The sequence below is a fragment of the Triturus cristatus genome, chromosome 12 (assembly GCF_964204655.1).
Source record: "Triturus cristatus chromosome 12, aTriCri1.1, whole genome shotgun sequence".
Lineage (NCBI taxonomy): Eukaryota > Metazoa > Chordata > Amphibia > Caudata > Salamandridae > Triturus > Triturus cristatus.
Genome location: NC_140595.1, coordinates 516,360,176 through 516,381,084, shown reverse-complemented (window position 1 = coordinate 516,381,084; position 20,909 = coordinate 516,360,176). Strand labels below are relative to the sequence as shown.

At 41.9% G+C, this 20,909-nt stretch overlaps 1 protein-coding gene across 2 annotated transcripts in view; it reads right to left on the bottom strand.

Moving 5' to 3' along the window:
* Positions 1-1,566: 1,566 nt before the first annotated feature.
* The window catches only part of C12H16orf78 (chromosome 12 C16orf78 homolog), a 293,236-nt gene continuing 273,893 nt past the window's right edge, over positions 1,567-20,909 (bottom strand). For both annotated transcript variants that reach the window (XM_085637524.1, XM_085637525.1), the window contains one exon: positions 1,567-1,825. In XM_085637524.1, coding sequence (XP_085493650.1) covers positions 1,675-1,825 — 151 coding nt within the window. In that variant the 3' untranslated portion in view covers positions 1,567-1,674. The remainder of the gene's footprint in view (positions 1,826-20,909) is intronic.

The following is a 20,909-nucleotide window of genomic DNA, read 5'->3' as shown; positions in this document are numbered from 1 at the left end:
TCACATTCTGTTCGCCCAATATCACTACTTTTCACAACTGAACTATTCTTTTCTTCTTGTCTCAAATCTAAATGAATTGGCTTGAGTGCCCATTCTTCATTGTAATATTTTCAGATCACTAACCTGTGGAAGTGAGAGTAAATCAGGTTAAAAAGGCCCTAGGGGGTCTTCAGTCTTATAACCTGATGGCTCTTGGACAACACATTTACTGATCAAATTAGTGAGGGAAATGAGACCCATTTTCAGTACAATCACGGTATGGTTCAATCGGTGGCCATATTTTGGGGAGCTATCAAAGCAAACATCTGGGAGAAAGCCTTGGCTTTGGTACATGGGAAAACAAAAGAACAAGATTCCATTATCATAATGTTAGAAAGGAAAATATAGGATGGACCTAAAATTATAATTCTCTGCTGTATTCAAAGTCCTGTGAAAAATGGTCAAATTTAAGATGACGCAAGTCTCCATGGACAATAACAATACTAGGTCAACATGGTTGGCAAAACATCACCACATCTATGAATAAAGTAACAAGTCAGCCAGAGTCAGCCCCCAATATTTACTACAAACAAATGATGGACGGAATGCTGACAATGCAGACATTCTCCCCCAATATTTACTGGGCATTTTCGCACAGGAACATTTCAGCAGATTTGACTGCTGAAATTTACCGGAGGAAAATGTGTGTGGTGTTTTCTGCAGAATTCAGAATTCTGGTATGTGCAGTAATATATGTGAACACACACACCAGAATTTACTGAGCCACTCAATATGTGTGCCTAAGTCTTATCTTCTCACTTCTTTCCTGGAACTTCCGGGAGATGCAAAGAAGAACAAGGCCCCTGGCTATCTGGAATAAAAGGCAATACTTGGCACATAGCTCAGCGGCAGCAGCCACATTCAAAAGGTAGTGGGGTGGGGAGAGGGGGTACAGGGGAAGCATGGGAGGGAAGCGTGGGTGGGGGTTAATAATAATTACAAATATTAAAGACTTACCTGCAGCCAGCAGGGTCCCATGTCGCGCCTCCGTGTTGGTTCTTCCTTATCACAGCAGACAATGGAGCTACGTTACAGTCTCCTTGTCCCATCTCTGCGCAGCTCTCATGCTATGATAGCAGTACGGGGATTGGCCTAAGCAGGCTGAAAAGATGCTCTGCTCAGGTCAGGCAGTCTGTGGGGTTTCTCCAACCCGGCTGTTCAATACAGATTTGGTTAGATCAACCTAAGTGCGCATGTGTGTTTGGCCGACCTGAGACAGCGGGCCAAACAAACAAGGGCACTTAGAAAATGCACATAGCACTCCTCCCACCTCCCATGTCCTGGCCCTGCCCGGCCCTGCACACTCTGGCTGAAAGATCATTTTATTTTTGGCTGCTGGCTCTGAGCCAATGGGGTGATGCTCCTCCGTAACTGCGGAGGATCCGCCCCTGACATGGCTTGCTCAGGACTTCTGAGTTTCTCAATTGGTGGAGAAGTTGGGAGACAAAGAATCATTTAGCCATACAGATATCATAATACTGCTACTTTCTTCTTATATTATGACAAAAATTAGATAAACAACGAAACTTGTAACATCCTTAAATGTGTATTTTATTGATTCAAACATCATAAGCCAGCAAGTGTATTCCAAGCTTTAACAATTGAAGGAATAGGAATTCAGTCTAAAAGGGGGGGTTACAGTGAAACAGAATTGCTTGTAGAGCACATCACAGCGTTTACATCAATGTCAGACTCCTGCATATGTGGGTGGAGGTCTACGTCAAGTCCTGAGTCCTTACAGAGCTTCAGCAATGTATTTATGTTGTTTTGTGACAAACGGAGATACCTGTGACCAAGAAAACATAAAGAAAGTAAAAGCTTCAATGATGCATTGTATGGGATTTATTACTAGTTAGTTGCAAAGTAAATACCTAATAGTTCAAACGCTATAAGTTACATTGCAAACTATATAACATAGCATTTTTTTTTATTTCAATATCTGGTATAGATCTTTCACGCCGTCTGATAGGAAAAACCCAAAATGACTTTAGGCAATAGTCAAACTCAACTTTGTGATATTTAATTATGAAAGACATGCTGGATTGAAGATATATTCAATTTACTAACCTCGTTGTGAGTGGTTGGGCATGTTTCTCTGGCATTTCAACTTACTTGATAATCAATCCTTCAATATATATTTTCACAGCAGTAATGTTGGGTATCTGAAAACCTGAAACATGCATTCTTCAAGACCTAACTATGCTGAACAGAATCACAGGATAAACTCGGTGATAGATTTCCAGACACAGAGCAGAACATTCTTGATTGTGTCCTAAGTGTATGAAATCAAAATATCTTAGCCAAAATATTATCTAACAGAAATCTTGAGTTATAAATATCGTTTGCAAAAATAAGACTCATTGAATATAAATCTACACTCAAAGGGCTTATTGTCTGTGAACAATATTTAGCACACACAGTTTAATAAATGTTTGATGACGATATTCCGAGTTACAACCGTTCTGTCACTTACAATATAACACTCTACACACATTACACTGCAAGTGTAGGATTATATGGCCAAATTCCAAATAGGTTAACATTAGGCGGTATTTGACAAAGAGTGAATTAGAATTGTATGGCACGTATGATTTTAGCCTCAAATAGACGTGATAAAGCTTCTAAATATGTCACAACATTAGAAAGGGTATCATTTTTGAGCGTAGGGAAGGTCATAGCATCATGAGAGGCGAAGCCACGAGTGAGTCTTTTTGTCTCTTGCCCCTTTAGCAATGATTAGAAATAACATAATACACCCCGCATATGTGGTGATTTGTTTCCTACTTATTTGTTTTAGAAAGGTATTAACCAAAGCAAGGGTACAAGTGTTTACATTCCTAAAGTGAGGTACAGTCACATTGATCTGTTGACTATTCCCAGAGCTGTTTCTTTGTAACGTGGAATCTGTGAGGAAGTAAACAAGGCTGTCCCCACTTCAGTTTTGCTGCTCTGTTTTGACCTTTCCGCTGCAGTAATGTGCGAGGGCATTTATCAGTACAGACAGATATGGAAGAGTGCAAGCACTCCAGCGCTGTGGAGTTGAAAAATGTAAGGTGACTTCTGCCCATGCACCCTGACTCACCAATGAGTGTTACTCGTTACTGACAAGCCCCCACTCCCAGACAAAGCCGGATGTCCTTTCTATTCCAGGAATATAGACAATATCCTCGGAATAACATGATTACTTGTTGATAGAATAAGAAACTTGTAGCGTGGAGACACAGTCACAAACCCGTCTGTTGGCGGATAAACAAACATATTAATAAAGAATAGTTTTGCATTACTGCCCAGGTGACTGTGTCCCCGCATTTTGTGAAATAACAGGAACTCCTGTTTACGGTTTCCAATGAAGTTAAATTCGAAAGGAGCAATACGCTGATCAGAATGAATACCATAGTGAGGTAAAGAGACAATATTATTGGGGCAGAAATTGGCCCTCAACCACAGGAAACATAAACAAATTCTCAATTATTTCAAAATGTGCTGGTGACGGGTCACTGAGGGAGCAACGCAAAAAAGACTGGCTTTCTCCAAACGAGCGATTCTTTTGAGTGGGAGATGTAGAGACCCACAGACTCAGTAGTCGAATTACAAAATGCATTTTTTTGTACATTTAGTAGTACTACAATAGTATTACACACATACTACAAAATACAGTTCTCTAACCTACATGCAGAGGTTTTAACCATGGTCCCTCCTATATTCTCTGTGTGGAGACCTCCACGCAGACTGAAGCAATCTCCACACAAGCAGGCCTACATGTTAGTAGCAAATGTGGGAAGAGAAGGGAGAAGTGACTGAAAATGGGCAAAACTAACCACAAAACGGGGGGGGTTAAAGGAGTTGTGAAGTTTTAGGGAGGGTCAAGGAGGGGTTTAGAGAAGGACATGCACCCACCCACAAACAAGTAAGACCATTGCTTTTCACACACTGGGCTTCTATAGTTACTAGAGGCAAAAGAGTCGTAAATGTACTTCATCTGGGACCTGGAGTAAGTCCATCACCAGATATAGCAAAACACCGACATTCCAGCACCCTTTCATAGAAAATAATGGAGGCAGGATCTTGAAAAAGAACAACAGAGGAAATAGGTTAAAGTAAATTAATTGTTTTTAGAATTTTAAAAAAAATATATACATTTAAATTAATGGTAAAAAATTATGTAAATTAATATAAATATCATTTTGTTTTAAAATATTTTAAAAACCTTTTTAATGAAAACATGAATGCAAGTTTTTTTAAATAATTAAATTGATTTTAATTCCTATAATTCATAACTGGTAGAAAGCTTTAATACATAATAAATAAATATATTACTTTAAGTGGGCATTTTTAATAGATCTTTACAAATAATTTGATTTCAATGTAATTTATTGCCCTCAGATAAATAATGAATTAACTTTACACCTGAAAATGGTAACTAGCCAAAAGTAATGAAGTAATTACAAAGAGTAAAAGTAAATTTACACATGTAGATTCCCTAACATGTAAATATCATAATGTGTAAATTTTGTAATGTAACAAAAGAATGTGTCGAAAAATATTGTAGAATCAAAAAACAGTAAGTATATCGAAATAGTAATATGTAGTTACATTTAATTTATTTAAAATATTAAAATAAAAAGCACTAATATCATTTAAAATAAACAATTTAGATTCTTAATGTGAATAGAATGTATATTTTAGTATACCTTAAATTATATATAGAGAATATAAAAAAATTTAAAATGACATTAAACATATTAACATTAATCTAAAAATAAAATATAAACAATAAAACAAACATATATAACAAACATATACCACAAGTAATCAAAAATACCATAAATAAAAAAATAGTTTTAATTAAATATATGAAATAATGATATAATGACATGGTCAATAACATCACTGATGACATCTCAAATGACATCACTGATGACATGGTCAAGTGAGTGTAAGAGATTATGGGTGTTAAACATATATACTAACCTACTACAACATTTACATTAGTACACTAGGTGCACTACTACAGAGTGATACTGATACTATTTTTAACATGTATTATGTGAGTGGTTTTGTGACTATATGTATCTTTGTGTGTATGGGTGTGTGAGTGGCCGCACTGGTGAGTGAGTGGGCTTGTCAGTGGCTGTATGGGTGAGTGAGTGAGTGACCGTATGAGTGACTCTATGGGTGGGTAACTGGATGTGTATTGACTATATGGCAGAGTGAGTGTCTGAATGACTATATGAGTGAGTGATTGGGTGTGTAAGTGGCTGCATAGGTGAGTGAGTAGGTGTATTGGAGAGTGAGTGTCTGTTAATGGCTGTATGGGTTAGTGAGCGCTTGTATGGATGTGTGAATGGGTATTTAAGTGATCGTGTGGGTGTGTGAGTGAGTGTGTGAGTGTGTGTGTAGGTAAATAAGTGGGTGTGTGAGTAGCTGTATGGCTGAGTGTGTGGCTGTGTGAGTAGCTGTGTGGGTGAATGGCTGGTTGTTATAGTAGCTATATGGGTGAGTAAATGGTTGCATAAGTGGCTGTATGAGTGAGTGGGTGTGTGAGTGGCTCTAAGGATGAGTGAGTGGGTGTGTGAGTACTGGTACGGGTCTGTTAATGGGTATGTGAGTGGTTATGTAGGTGTGTGAGTGGGCATATGAGAGGTTGTATGGGGTTCTGTGGATGATGTCATCAGTAATGTAATTTGAGATGTCATCAGTGATGTCATCAGTGAAGTCATTGACCATGCCATGAGTGATGTAGTGTGTGAGGTCATAAACTGTGCATTGCAGGGCATGAGGTACAGTTAGCTCGGGTTAGTATAACTGCTGAATTTCACTGGTTTCACTATAATGTTTCTGAAACCTTTGTTTTTTCAGTGAATTTCTAAGTTTTTTTTTAATCCTATTTCCTAACTATAAAGCCTCTGTAACCTTTGTTTTTTTTAAAATGGATTTCTGTTGTTTTTCAAATTCTATTTCCTAACTATAACTTCCCTGTAACCTTTTTGTGAATGTCTATGTTTTTTAACTGGTAGTCATGTTTGCATGTGATAGAAAGGGGGAGGGGAATCAAGCAGTGCCCCCAAGAACCCTCAGCATCCAAGAGAACTTTTTTCCCCCACCAGCAGTGCACCGGGAGGGGCGTTTGCAGAGTGGTGGAAAAAGGGGGCATGGTCTTTAAGGACCTCCCAGCAATCCTGTTGCGTGGGACTTACTGTAGGTAACAGGAGGGCTTGTTGGCCCCCAATGACACTTTAGAGCCAAGGGGACTTCATCCCCACAACCAGCAGTGTGCCAGGAAGCACATTTGCCGAGTGGTGGAGAAAGGGGATGTGGCTTCTGAAGTTCTCTCAGCAATCACGGTCTGTGGGACTCAGTGAAGGTAACAGGAGGGCTTGTTGGACCCCAAGGACCCTCAGCATTCAAGGGAACTTTATTCACCAACTAGTAGTGCACCTGGAGTTGCCTTTGCAGAGGGGTGGAGAAAGGGGGCATGGCCTTCTAAGCCCTCTAAGTAATCCCGTTTTTTGGGACTTACTGGAGGTGACAGGAGGTCTTGTTGGCTCCCATGGACACTCTGGAGCCAAGAGGACATAATTCCCCATCTAGCAGTGTGTCAGGGGGTGCATTTGCAGAGTGATGGAGAAAAGGGGTTTGGCTTCCAAACACCCCTCAGCAATCCCACTGTCTGGGATTTACTGGCGGTAGCAGAAGGGGTTACTGACCCCAAGGACCCTCAGCATCCAAGGGTACCTCATCTCCAAACCAGCAGTGTGCCAGGAGGCGCGTTTGTAGAGGAGTAGAGATAGGGGACAGGGCCTCCGGCGACTTGCCATCCACAATTTGTTTTAATTCTTTTTTTTACGGAAGTGGGCCGCTTGGCACCACTTCCCTGAGAGGATTTGGGCCTCGGGTACCCCATACTTCGGGCCAGGCCTTTTTAAGATGGGGTTAGGGGGCCGCATGGCCCCCCCCTCCCTGGGCTGATATTGGCCCTTGGGACCCCATTCCCCAGGGACCGACCAGTAAAAGGGAAATAATGGGGAGGTGGCCACGCGGCCCGGGGACCCTATTCCTTTTGGCCCACTGGCAGTGTGGATGCCCTGGTCCCACCCACGGCACCTACTTTGTACAGTTGGGGGCCGTGAGAGGAGCCTCAAGGCCCCCGTGGTCCCTGCCGGCTCCCCACTTCCTGCAAGAGCCTGCATTGCTTTTGGACATAGGGCGCTGCTAACATGCATGTAGCAAATGACACACTGACCACTTCATTGCACAGAAAAGAAACAACTGGCAATAGTGTGTTGCGTGCTGGAAGTTATCATCCCAATTTCCTCAAATGGAGCATCCCCCATGGAGAACTCCTGAGGGCACAAAGCAACTGCAACACTGATAGGGACTTCAGCAAGGAACAAAACAACATAATGATACAGTGTTTTACTCAGTGTGACTATCCCTAATAGTATTAGTGGAACCCAGCGCAAAGTACAGGACAAATTACAGGAAGATGTCCTGTTTAGTGAAGCTCGAAAAAACTGAAGAGTCAGGATGAAACAACTAAATTAATTACTACCTAGAATTGTATAAGAAAAGGAACCTCATGTAATGACATTGACAGTGGACCCGATTATAGGTAATGATATAGGATCCTTTCCCTCTATCACCTACAAAAGACCAAGGTTCATTGGGGACAAATTAGTGCATAGTCACCTTTCCTCTTAGAAAACTTCCACTTGATTGAATGAGCACAACGTTTTTTTTTTAATGAGGTTCATACAAAACATGTAAACAAAGCAGGAATGGAGACCAATACATACTTCCCACTGGAAAGGTCAGAACCATTTCTAAATTAATTACTTGCATGACAGATTTTGTAATCTATGCTTTATAATGTCCCCGCAAACTGATGTACATTGGCAGCACAAAATTATGGCTCAAAAAGAGATTTCTCTAGCACATGTGTGCAATAAAGAATGTTGATCAGAACAATCCAGTGGCAAGACACTTTCATTTCAAACCCAACAGCAACAATGAACATCTAGTTTCTTTGGTTTAGATAGAATCATGAAACACAGTAGGGGAGGTGATCGAGAAAAACAATTGAGAGTGTTGGAATCACGACACATCATTGTAATGAACACTAAAAGTTTGAATGGGTTGAAAAGTGATGAAAAATTAGCAATTCACATTGGCATGTAACATGTAACTGCTTTCCCTCTTTTTACTTCAATTAGTCAATGATTATAGTGGGAAATAAAAATAATTACTGTAAAGACGAATTCTTAAAAATCGTTATTGATTAAGGGCACATATTATATGAGATAATTTTTGCATGTTTCCCAGCTTGATAAACCGCTATTCGTAATTTTGTTAATAATTTAGGCATTATTAATTGTTTCACAAAATTGTGTCAGCATTTTGATATATTTATGATCATAAATTGAACACCATGAATTTGCAATGGCGTCTAGAGTTTGTCTTTGATGTTTATAATTAGCATGTCTATTTCTAAGTAAAGTAGAGCTATTTCACATAACTTGACAAAGGCTTCTGCAAAGCAGAAATGCATCATTTTCTCTTGCACAAATAAACTGGTGTGTGCGATTGGTGTGCCGCTTCCTGTCATTCCCTTGCAGTAACTGTGGAATTCGTATCAATCTTGATAATTGAACGGAGGCCCCAAGCCATCGAAGGCATTGGCATTGTTAGGCAAAACTACAGTGCTTTCATGGCTCAGGTTGGACAAAGTTGGTTTAAGGCTGACCTGTAAGATTGGGGAAAACAAAAAAGCAGTAATTGACAGACATGGAAAGACAATACCCATCAAACACAATATTACATGCAAGACGACACATGCAGTGTATGTGATTCAATGCCAATGTGGTCTGCAATACATTGGAAGTACGACGTGCATGTTGAAAAAAAGAATACTAGAGCACATACGTGTAGTAAAAAACAAAGATGCTAACTATGCTACAGGGAGACACTTGAATCATTGTCAAAATATGGATTGGAGATCAATGAGTTACTATGGCCTAGAGACAATCCCACTGGATGAACGTGGTGGAAATAGAACAAGAAAACTGAGACAGCTTGAATCACGATATATAATAGGACTCAAAACTAAGGCGCCGACAGGCCTCAATGTCGATGAGGAACTTTTTGTGCACTTATAAATAATCACTGGGGGACTTGCCTGTATTACAACAGATAACATGAGTTTGAAAAGGAGTTTTGGAAACTGTTCTAGTGGGTATATAGAGCCTTTGGTACTAGACCAAAACAAAGGTGGGGCTACTAGTAGCTTACAATGTATTAGACATAAAAAAGCTGTCATCTGCATGGGTTCTTGATGGTACTACACCCAGTATGCTTAGGTAAATATACCCATACCTTTAAATGAGATTTGAAAATCTGTGAACTGGTGGTTTATCGTCCCTGTTATCTAATAATCACTGAATGAATTACTTAATTAATGAATTATTGATTCACAAGGAGAATTGTTTGCATAAAAACACCATTGCACAAAATGGCAATGTTTGCTTTGTATAAAAATGCTAATGATAATGCCATGCTTTGAATAGTATAACATGTGACGTTTTATAAACTACAACTCCCATCATGCATCATAATGGGCAGAGGATGGAGAGAGTATAAAATAAAAAATAAACAAGACCAACTCACTGTGAAAAAGACCCTGTGATATTGAAATGCCTTGGTGGACTAGTGCTGTTCTCGAAATAAAATTTGGAATATAGGAATCATTGAGTGCGACGGACGGACTTTGTATTTTGGAAATTGCTCTGGGCATCAGGGGCTAGTCCTTTGTGAGCTCCCGCAGAGAGCACGCCTGGAATTGACCCTAATTGTTATATATATATTACCTACTGGCAGTCGCCAGTAGGTAGTTATAGTTAGGACCTATCTTCCATAGGAAATCTGCAACATTCTATTTGGAATAACGTTGGCACCGATTGACGAATCTTCGTTAAATTTTCGAAACCTTTGGCCAGCTCCGGTCCGCTCCTATCCTGAAACTTTCACGGTGATTCATCAAGCGGGGGCCGAGAAAAAAGGGGGGTCCCAAAACGCGTTTTCCCCATGCATTTTCCTATAGGACCTGTTGACGCAGCTACAGCCCGAACTGCTGAATGGAATTACACCAAATTTGGCAAAGAGGTAGTCCTCAGTTCAGACTTGTGCCTTTTGCTTAAATAGTGTAAATCCGTTCAGTAGTTCCTGCAAAAATTAGAGTTAAAAAGATAGATATATCTGGACGGAGCCTAACCACACATCTCATCGTGAGATCTGATTGGCTGTCAGTACTTCATCCAACAAGTGTTGGCAGCCATCTTGGGACCAATGTACATGATAGCACCTCATTAAAAATCATTGCAGTTAATAGAAGGTTTTAAGACTTTAGTTACATTATAAATCATTTGTTGATGGTACCATACTCATTTTAGGAATTGTGGTGTGTTCTAAGGTGATTTTACCATGTGAAAAAGCCTTCTGCTGTGATATCATGAATCATGTTTGAGAGAAAACTATTTTCTCATGCTTTTCCCACAGAGGTTTGGAAGGTGATCTATAAGCTAAACTGAGAGCATATTTTCTGTAAATTCACATTATCTTTCTCAGTCATGTGAGAATGAAGTCTGACATTCTCAGTAAAACATGTACATCCAACAAGGGCAGAAACTGTCAGTTGATTCCTTTGTGTTCTACTGCAGCTTCCCAGAGTGTTCTAAAGAACAACTAGTGCGCTAACAGTCCTACTTATGACAAATGTATTGCACACCTGAAGCCATCTTGATTGGAATAAAGTGGTAACTCTTAAAACATTTAATTTAAAAAGGAACAAAATGAGGGGTTCATTTTGCCATAGAAAGTATGATCAGTGCTGCAGAAAGAAAAAATAGGGCACATTTTGAGTGACTTCTCAAATCCTCTTCTATTTCATTAAACATTTCTGACATGCAGATTGAAACATGCACTTTGAATACCAGCAGCAGACTTCCCTGGTGAGCAGTAACTTTACCACAGTGGTCTAATGAGCAGCTAGAGTGCTAACATTCAGAATTTATGGCAAATGTCTGACACATCTGAATGTCTTCTTGATGGAACCAAAGTAAAAAACTGAAAGTATTTCCTACTGAGGAGACTGCAGTAAATGAGGAAATTAGGAAACTTCATAACAAATAAATCTCCCAAGTATGGCCACCAGAGACAAAAGAGCCCAAATGTAGCCCAAATATCACCCAGATGTAGCCCAAGTATAGCCCAATGACAGAATGTCCCAGAGTGTTCTAACGAACAACTAGACCGCTAACAGTCTTACTTATGACAAAAGTATGGCACACCTGAAGCCATCTTGATTGGAATAAAGTGGTCACACTTAAAACATTTAATTTACAAAGGAACAAAATGAAGGGGTCCATAGAAATTATGATTAGTGCTGAAGAAAGAAAAATTAGGGCACATTTTGACTTCTCAAATCCTCTTCTATTTCATTAAAAAATTCTGACATGCAGACTGAAACATGTACTTTCAATACCAGCAGCAGACTTCCCTGGTGAGCAGTAGCTTTACTACAGTGATCCAATAAGCAACTAGAATTCTAACATTCAGAATTTATGGCAAATGTGTGACATATCTGAATACCTTTTTGATGGAATCAAAGTAAAAAACTGAAAGCATTTCCTACTGAGTGACTGCAGTAAATGAGGAAATTAGGAAACTTCATAAAAAATAAATCTTCCAAGATGGCCACCAGAGACAAAAGAGCCCAAATGCAGCACAAATATCACCCAGATGTAGCCCACATGTAGCCCAATGACAGAAGTGTGCAAAACACTTATTTTTTGTGTATTTGCAGTTTTATATAGTGCAGACTTGTCAGGTATTGGAGTGCTTTACATGAGCACTGGTTACATCACACAAGATCAAATTCATTTTGGTTGTAGACATGGGGAGATTAAGTGATTTGACCAGAATCACAGAATGTTGAGCTGAAGCAGAAACTCCAACCTGGTTCCACAGTTGCAAAGTCTGCAGCTCTGGAAGTAACACCACATCCTCTCCCCTAAGTGCAACATTTAATCAAGTGGTCAACTGGATAAAAAAACATAAAGATTACAAATAATTTAAAAGTTCTTTGTCGCTATTTGAAAACTCAGGAAATATGTTCTCATTTTAGTTTTTTAGAGCACTAACCATAATTTTGATGCAAATAAGACCCTCTCAGATATGTAATTTCTAAAGGAAATGCTCGAGGTATTACAGTTTTGATTACATCAAGATGACGTCAGGCGTGCCACACTTTTGTAATAAATATAGAATGTTAGCAATTTACAGCCTCATGCATCAACCCAAAATCCAGTCGGTAAAATACCGATTCGGTAATAGCTCCCGGTATTAAGTAAAAAATACCCAATCCCAATGCATCAAACCAAAAGCAGAAATCGCTATTTAAGGAATCCTTAAATAGCGATTGTTTAAATAGGGATTCCTTAAATACCGATTACTTAAATAGCGATTGCATTTAAGGAATCCCAAAGTGAGATTCCTTAAATGCAATGCATCAAAGTTAAAAAATTAGCGATTTCGCTAATAGGGGGAGCAAATTACCATGAAGATGAACTGCATGGTAATTTGCAAAAACTTTGCAAAATGCACTTTTGTGCATTTTTCAAAGTTTCATGTTGCGCACACACATGCCCTTAGAGCATGTGTGTGTGCAACATATGTGCACATATCATTTTCAGGGGTGCAACAGGGTGTCCTTTTGACACCCTGGCACCCTTGAAAGTGCTCCCGCTATTAGCGATTCGGTAATACCGAATCGCTAATACAGACTGGCTTTACATTCATTCCTATGGGCCTCCAAGCCCATAGGAATGAATGGGTAGGTATTCCTTATTACCGATTCGGTATTACCGATTCGGTAATAAGGAATATTAAGGAATCGCTATTTGAATAGCGATTCCTACATGCATAGCCTTTTGCTATTCCTTATTAGCGATTCCTTATTTTTCGCTAATAAGGAATCGCAAAAGGCATTGTTGATGCATAGGCCCCTAAGTTGTTCATTGGGATACTGTTGAGAGGCAGAGGCCAGGGGCACAGACTCTGAAAATTGAAGGCAGGTAGGAGAGTGCAGAGGCAACAATTTGACCACACTGGACAGGCAGGAAGGGCAGTGGCAGCACAACAGACTATGGAGGGCAGTAGAAAGGGGGGCAGGGGCAACAAACCAACAATACAGGACTTGCAAGAGTGGCTGTGGCAATATAATAGACCATTGTGGGCAGAAGGAAGAGGCAGTGGTAGTACAACCATGCATGCCAACAGACCTGTTTCAGCCAGGAAACGTCCAATGTTTTTAAGCTCAAATGGGCTTTATTTGATCTGTCTCCTGTCTACAATCTCCTCTTTTTCAACGTAACTCAAAGGGGAAGATCAATACCCCAGTTTTTTTTCAAAATCTCCCTCTTATCAAGTTCAAAATGTTCGCAAGTATGGTACATTGGATCATGGTAGGCAGGAGGAATTGGGGTAGGGACATGGACTCGGATAACAGAGGACTGGAGGGACATGGAGAGGTGCACCAAACTGACCCTACAGGGCAGGCATCAGGGTTTGCAGCAGCACAATACACCACACAGGGCATGCGGGACGGGAGTGCAGCACAACAATCCATAGAAAACAATAGGGAGGGGACCAGACCATGCACATGGACAACAGAGAACAGAGGGGAAAGAGGCAATGGTAGCTAGCTGACCATAATGGACAGACAGGAGAGAAAGCTACAGCATAACAGACCATAAAGGGCAGGAGGGACCGATCAGGGGCATTACAATGGAACAGACAAGCCAGGAGGGAGGGAATAGGGGTCTGCACATGGAAACAGAGGGCTGGGGGCAAGGGGGCAGGGCAGGAGCAGCAAGATGACCATGGAGGTCAGGCAGGATGGGCACTAGAAATAAGACACACCATGGAGAGCAACAGTGAGACTATGATGGCATACACACAGACCATGGAGGGAAGGTGGGAGGGGGTCAGGGGCAGCTAGCTGACCACACAGGGAAGGTGGGAGGGCCATGGCAGCACAGAAGGCCATGCATGGCAAGCGGGAGGGTTAGTGGCAGCACAATGGCTATGCTGGGCAAGAAGGAGGGTGCAGGGGCATGCACAAAGGACCATGGAGGATAGAAGGGAGGGTCAGGACCTGGGCACAGACAAGAGAGTTCAGAGGAAGGGGCCTCACAACAGACCGTGCGGGGCAGGCAGGAGGAGCAGTTGCAGTACAACAGACCAGGGAGGGCAGAAGGGTGTGGCAGTAAAATGGACCATGGAGGACAGGAGGAAGGGGATAGGGGCATGGTATGTGGACAGGCAGGGTGGAGGTGGCAGGGACAGGTTACAGTCATCTGACAATGCTAGGCAGGTGGGAAGGGAGTGGCAGCTCAACAGAACACTCAGAGTAGAAAGGAGTGGCAGGTCCATGGAACATGGTGGGCAAAAAGGATGGAGCAGGGGCATGCACAAAGACATCGGAGGGCAGGAGGAAGGAGAATAGGGGCAGCAAGCTAAACACAGAGGCTAAGCAGGAGGTCAATGATGGGCCATAGAATTGGGCAATGGAGGGCAGGAGGAGTGGACTGGTACATCATGCTAAATGGAGGGCAGTGGCAGCACATCAGACCATGCATGGCAGGAGGGAGGAGGCTAGTCCATGGATTCAGACAACAGAGGATAGGGAGGAGGTGGATGGGGCAGCAAGCTAACTGTTCAGAGAAGATGGGTATTAGGAACTTTATTGTTTTTCAAATGTGTGTCTGTGCAAACTACTTAAAATATGAACAAGTATGCAGCATAATCTCACTTTTATTCAGGAAGAAGAGGACGTTTGTGACTGTGACTCCGGGCTCACTTGGCAGAAACACCCCCTGACCCTCCAACCCCCATCGCAAAATGTAATGCCCGTGAAAAGGGTAGGTGGACGAAGTGTTATATAGAACATAGTCCTGCAAGCACGATTGAAAATGAAAACTAGATATTGTATATGGTATCAACTATGCACCAAAAAGTGTGATATAAGATGAACCGGGGCTTGAAATATAATATGCAATACATTGTGCGCAATGACAGATTCATTGGAGAGCGCGAGATAGCACAGGCACTAGCGCGTGCTATGCGATATGCGCCTTGGAGTGTAATATGCACAGGGCAGTGTTGTGTAACCTAAATAGTCTCTAAAGTTGTAATATAAAATATGTGCTGGGGAGTGTAACTTTGCATGTGCACTGTGACAAAGATATGGATCCCAGATTGTAATATGTATGGCATAGCACTGTGCGTTATAACATAGGCATCGAGGAAGGCACGTTCGATGGGGCAATATAACCTGTGCGAAGGCAAGTGTGGCATGACATATTCACGGGGTGGTGTTACAGTGCACATGGGCTAGAGAGTGTCATAGCATACGTACTAGCTGGTGGAATACAACACAGAGGTGTGTGGCACTCGGCGGGCACTGGTGGGTGTAACACAGCATTGGGCTCAGCCAGAAGCACGCTGTGACTCTCAAGTGAGGTTTGTCTCCTTTCCAGAGAGTAAAATAAAAAGTATTACACATCCGGTGGTGGATGTGTGTTTTATTAACCGTGAGGGGGGTTTCTTGCATAGTTTGGTCGAATTTTTGTCGAATCCCCTTTGAATGGCTTGGTGTGCGTGTGTATTAAATGTGCCCGTCAATAGCTACCCATGTTTGTATAAATAAACGACAAGGGTGTCTACTTGGAGAGTACCCACCGGCGGGGGCGCCGGGATTAGGCACGGTAGGGCGTCAGACATGTCAGAGCTTCACTAGCGGTGTAAATACATTCCACGTGGATTCATTGTATGCATAGTCACCTTTTAATGAATATCACGCAAATCGTCATGGTGATAGGTACATACGGTTTGTCCAGCATGTCCTAGGTGTTTCTATAAATATATATATTTTTTAAATAATAAAAAACAAAGGCCGGCCCCATTGGTTGGGTCCCCGGGGCCATAAGTGGCCTGAGGAGGGGGCAACGCAGCCCCCTCCTAAAGAATTAAAAAAAAAAAAAGGCCATGAGCCGGGGGTTGGGGTCCCCGGGGCCAATTAAGGCCTTGGGAGGGGGGCCACGCGGCCCCGTTCCAAATTTATTTTTTTCAACAAAAAAATTAGGGTGCAGGTCCTGGGGGATGGGGTCCCCAGGGCCAATAAAGTAGAAAAAGAAAGAGGGCCACACAGCCCTCCTTCTTAAAAAAATAAAATAAATAAAAGACCGGCATCGCGCCGGAGGCCAAGCCCCCTCCTTGCAGCACTCTGCAAACGCGCCCCCTGGCCAGTTGTAAGTTGGGGAATTAATTCCCCTTCAATACCGAGGGTCCCTGAGGGCCAGCTAGCCCAACAGGTATCTCCAGTATGCGCCAGGGAGCTGTGTTGCAGACAGGTGTTCTGAGGACACGCCCCTTTTTACACCTCTATGCAACGCAGCTCTGTGGCGCTTACTGGAGGTACCTAGTGGGCTAGTTTGACCCTAGGGACCCTTAGGATTCAAGGGGACTTAATCTCTCAACTTAGAACGGCCACAGGGCTCGTTTACACAGTGGTGAAGGGAGGGGACGGGGCCTGAGGTGACGTGTGCAAACACGCCCTGTGGCGCGTTTTAAGTTGGGGAAATCATTTCCTTTCAATCCTGAGGGACCCTGGGGGCCAACTAGCCCACCAGGTGCTTCCAGTAAGCGCCACTGCTCTGCGTTGCAGAGAGGTGGTGCAGGCCACGCCCCTTTTTACACCTCTCTGCACTGGCACTTACTGGACGTACCTAGTGGGCTATTTTGCCCCTAGGGACCCTCAGGATTCAAGGGGACTTAATCTCCCAACTTAAAACGGCCACAGGGCATGTTTACATAGTGGGGAAGGGAGGGGACGGGGCCTGAGGTGACGTGTGCAAACACGCCCTATGGCGCATTTTAAGTTGGGGAAATAATTCCTCTTCAATCCTGAGGGCCCCTGGGGGCTAACTAGCCCACCAGGTGCTTCCAGTAAGCGCCACTGAGCTGCGTTGCAGAGAGGTGGTCCAGGCCCTGCCACTTTTTACACTTCTCTGCAACGCAGCTCTGTCGCGCTTACTGGAGGTACCTAGTGGGCTAGTTGGACCCTAGGGACCCTCAGGATTCAAATGAACTTAATCTCCCAACTAAAAACGGCCACAGGGCGTGTTTACACAGTGGTGAAGGGAGGGGACGGGGCCTGAGTTAACATGTGCAAACACGCCCTGTGGCGCGTTTTAAGTTAGCTATAAGATTGCCATAACTACTTACCATAATAACATCAAAATGGCCCGCAAATTTCACATTGCATCCTTGCTAGACCAAGCTGGAAACAACTCCAGGATGCTTTTTCAAATCCTAAAGGATTTCACTAATCCGAAAGCTTGTGAGACCAGTGACATTTCTTCTCAATCTTTATGTGACAATATTTTTTCTTTCCTTATTCAGAAAGTTGAAAATATCTATCAGAAAATCATCTCAGCAAATTCTTCCCCTCCCTTTCCTATAGTAGATCAATCTAATCACACAAATGTACATTCTCAATTACTTACTTTCTCTACTGTTGCTGTTACAGAAGTATTATCTCTTTTGAAATGTACCAAATCTGGTTCTCCTCTCGATATTATTCCGGCTAAAGTGTCATCCAAATTCTCGGTTCAACTTGCACTGCCTATTTGCTCCATTATCAATAGCTCCCTGAACTCTGGAAGTCTCCCGTCGGAATGGAAACATGCCCAAATCATTCCTATTCGTAAAAATTCAAAAATCCACCCTTCTGAGTTGACCAACTATCTCCCTATTTATCTGCTTCCCTTGCAGAGCAAGCTTATAGAAAAAACATATTAATAAACATCTATCTGCGTTTGTCGAGTCAACTCATTCCCTTGATGCCTCTCAATCGGGCTTTCGGGCTAAACATAGCACGGAGACTGCCCTAGTAGAGGTAACTGATAATATCAGGATGGCTTTGGATAACGGTCAGGCAGCACTTTTGGTGCTGCTGGATCCTTTCAGCAGCATTTGATACTATTTCTCATCAGATTCTGTTGCTGAGACTACAGGGGCTTGGAATCAAGGGACTTGCTGACGGATTTTCTAACGAACAGAACACAGGCAGTCACCATGGGCTCTTACAAATCTGCGCCTTCCTGGGTTACCAAGGGGTCCTTCAGGGCTCTAGCTTGAGCCCTACTCTTTTTAACATCTATGTGACCCCTATAAAACGGCCACAAGGCGTGTTTACACAGTGGGGAAGGGAGGGGACGGGGCCTGACGTGACGTGTGCAAACACACCCTGTGGCGCGTTTTAAGAGGTAGTTTTAATCCCCTGCCCTATTACATACTAGGGGCTTACAGAGGAGGTCATGCTAATCACAGGGGGACCCCAACACATAGTGTTCCCTAGTGTAAGTAGGTGTTTTCACTGTATTCTGAGAGTCTTTTAACATAGCACTGGCTCTATGACTGGTTAGTCAGACTCAGTTACCACCAGTATCCGTCTGAAAACGTTTAGGGTACAGGATGATTTTGCAACAAGGCTTCTTTCTGCTCTTCTGTTTGTTCTTTCTGCACGTTATCCTTCTTCCTGCACTTTTCTTCGTCTTTGAGGACTTCTGTTGCTTCTTTCTGCATTTCTTTTTTTTCTGTCTGTGCGTTCTTTCTTCACATGTCCTATCTCTGTAGGCATAGTTAGAAATTAGCATTCAAAAAACCTTTGAAATTCACTGAAAAAACCATAGGTTTCAGGCACGTTATAGTTAGGAATTAGCATTTAAAAAACCATAGGTTTCAGCGGGCGTTATAGTTTGTTGGACTTTTCACTCATACAAAACCATTGAAATTCCCCCGTTATAGTTAGTTCAGCTAACTATAACTCGCACTCCCGCAATGCACTGCTGATGACGTCACATATTACATCACTCATGACATGGTCAGTGACATCACTCAAGACATCACTGATGACATCTCAAATGACATCACTGATGGCATGACATCATCCTTGTGATAGAGTGGCAGACCTCCTCTCCCACTAATATAACCGTTGATACACACATTCAAAAATAGAAACTAACATTTTCAAAACAATGGACATACCAATACCAGTTACAACAACCTATTCAGTAATTCTAAGATCCACATACACATCCACTCATTCACTAACAGTCCTATACAGTCACTCATACATGTACTCACTCATCATATGTACTCATACACCTATACATCCTGTTACACAACGCCACTCATCCATAGAGTTACTCACACACATAGTCACTCATGCTAATAAAGAATCAAACATCCATTTACTTGCATATACAGTTATACACACACCACCACACTTACTTCTACAGAAACTTACACATACTTAGTCTTTTAAACAATCACTTATAGAAACACATACTTATTCATACAGGAACTCTTCCAATCTCTCACTCTCACATATACTCACTTATATACACCAATAGTCACATATACTAGTTTAAAACATATGTAGTTACTCATAAAGACACTATTGAGTCAGTCATTCACTCACTAACACACCCATGCACACACTCATCCACCCATACAGTCCTGCACACATGCTGTCTTCAACACATACAAACAGTGAGTCACTCATTCATGCACCTATGCACTACGTAATACCCCCACCGAACCATACAGACACATTAAGACACTCATACTGATACTCAAAAAACCAACCAATAACCTATATAGACACTCATGTAGCTACTCACCAACCCATGCAGCCACTTATACACAAAGTGAGAGACTGATACAGATATTTACATATTTAAACATTACTCACTAAGCCATGTATTCACTAAGATACACTTAATCAGTCAGTTATACAATCAATTTTTCAAAAACAAATCATCCATTTAGACACTTATATACTCATTTATTCTTCCATCGACCTTGAGATATACATATATAAAACATATGTAATTTTCAGAAAAACACACATTCACTGGATGATGTCATCAGTGATGTCATCAGTGATGTCATTTGAGATGTCATCAGTGACGTCATTAGTGATGTCACTGACCATGTCATGAGTGATGTAATATGTGATGTCATCAGCAGTGCATTGCGGGCGCGCGAGTTATAGTTAGCTGAACTAACTATAACGGGGGAATTTCAATGGTTTTGTACAAGTGAAAAGTCCAGCTAACTATAACGCCCCTGAAACCTATGGTTTTTTCAGTGAATTTTTAAGGTTTTTTAAATGCTAATTCCTAACTATAACGTGCCTGAAACCTATGGTTTTTTCAGTGAATATATATATATATATATATATATATATATATATATATATATATATATATATATATATATATATATATATATATATATTTATTACCTACTGGCGGTCGCCAGTAGGTAGTTATAGTTAGGACCCTGTTTCCATAGGAAAACCGCAACATTCTATTTGGAGTAACTTTGGCGCCGGTCGACGAATCCTCGCGAAATTTTCAAAATAGGTGGGGCGCTACGCTCCGCTCCTACCCTGAAAGTCTCGGGGGGATTCGTCAAGCGGGGGCTGAGAAAAAAGGGGGGTCTCAAAACGCGTTTTTCCCATGCATTTTTTCATAGGACCTTTAGACACAGCTACAGCCCGAACGGCTGAACAGAGTTACTTGAAATTTGGCAGAGAGGTAGTCCTCAGGTCAAGGAAGTGCCTTTTGTAGGTCTGGTGTAAATCTGTTCAGTAGTTCCTGAGAAAATAGCATTTAAATCAATATATATATCTGTGGCAGCTTACGGTGCGCTTACGGTAAGCTTACGGTAAGCTTACCGTAGGC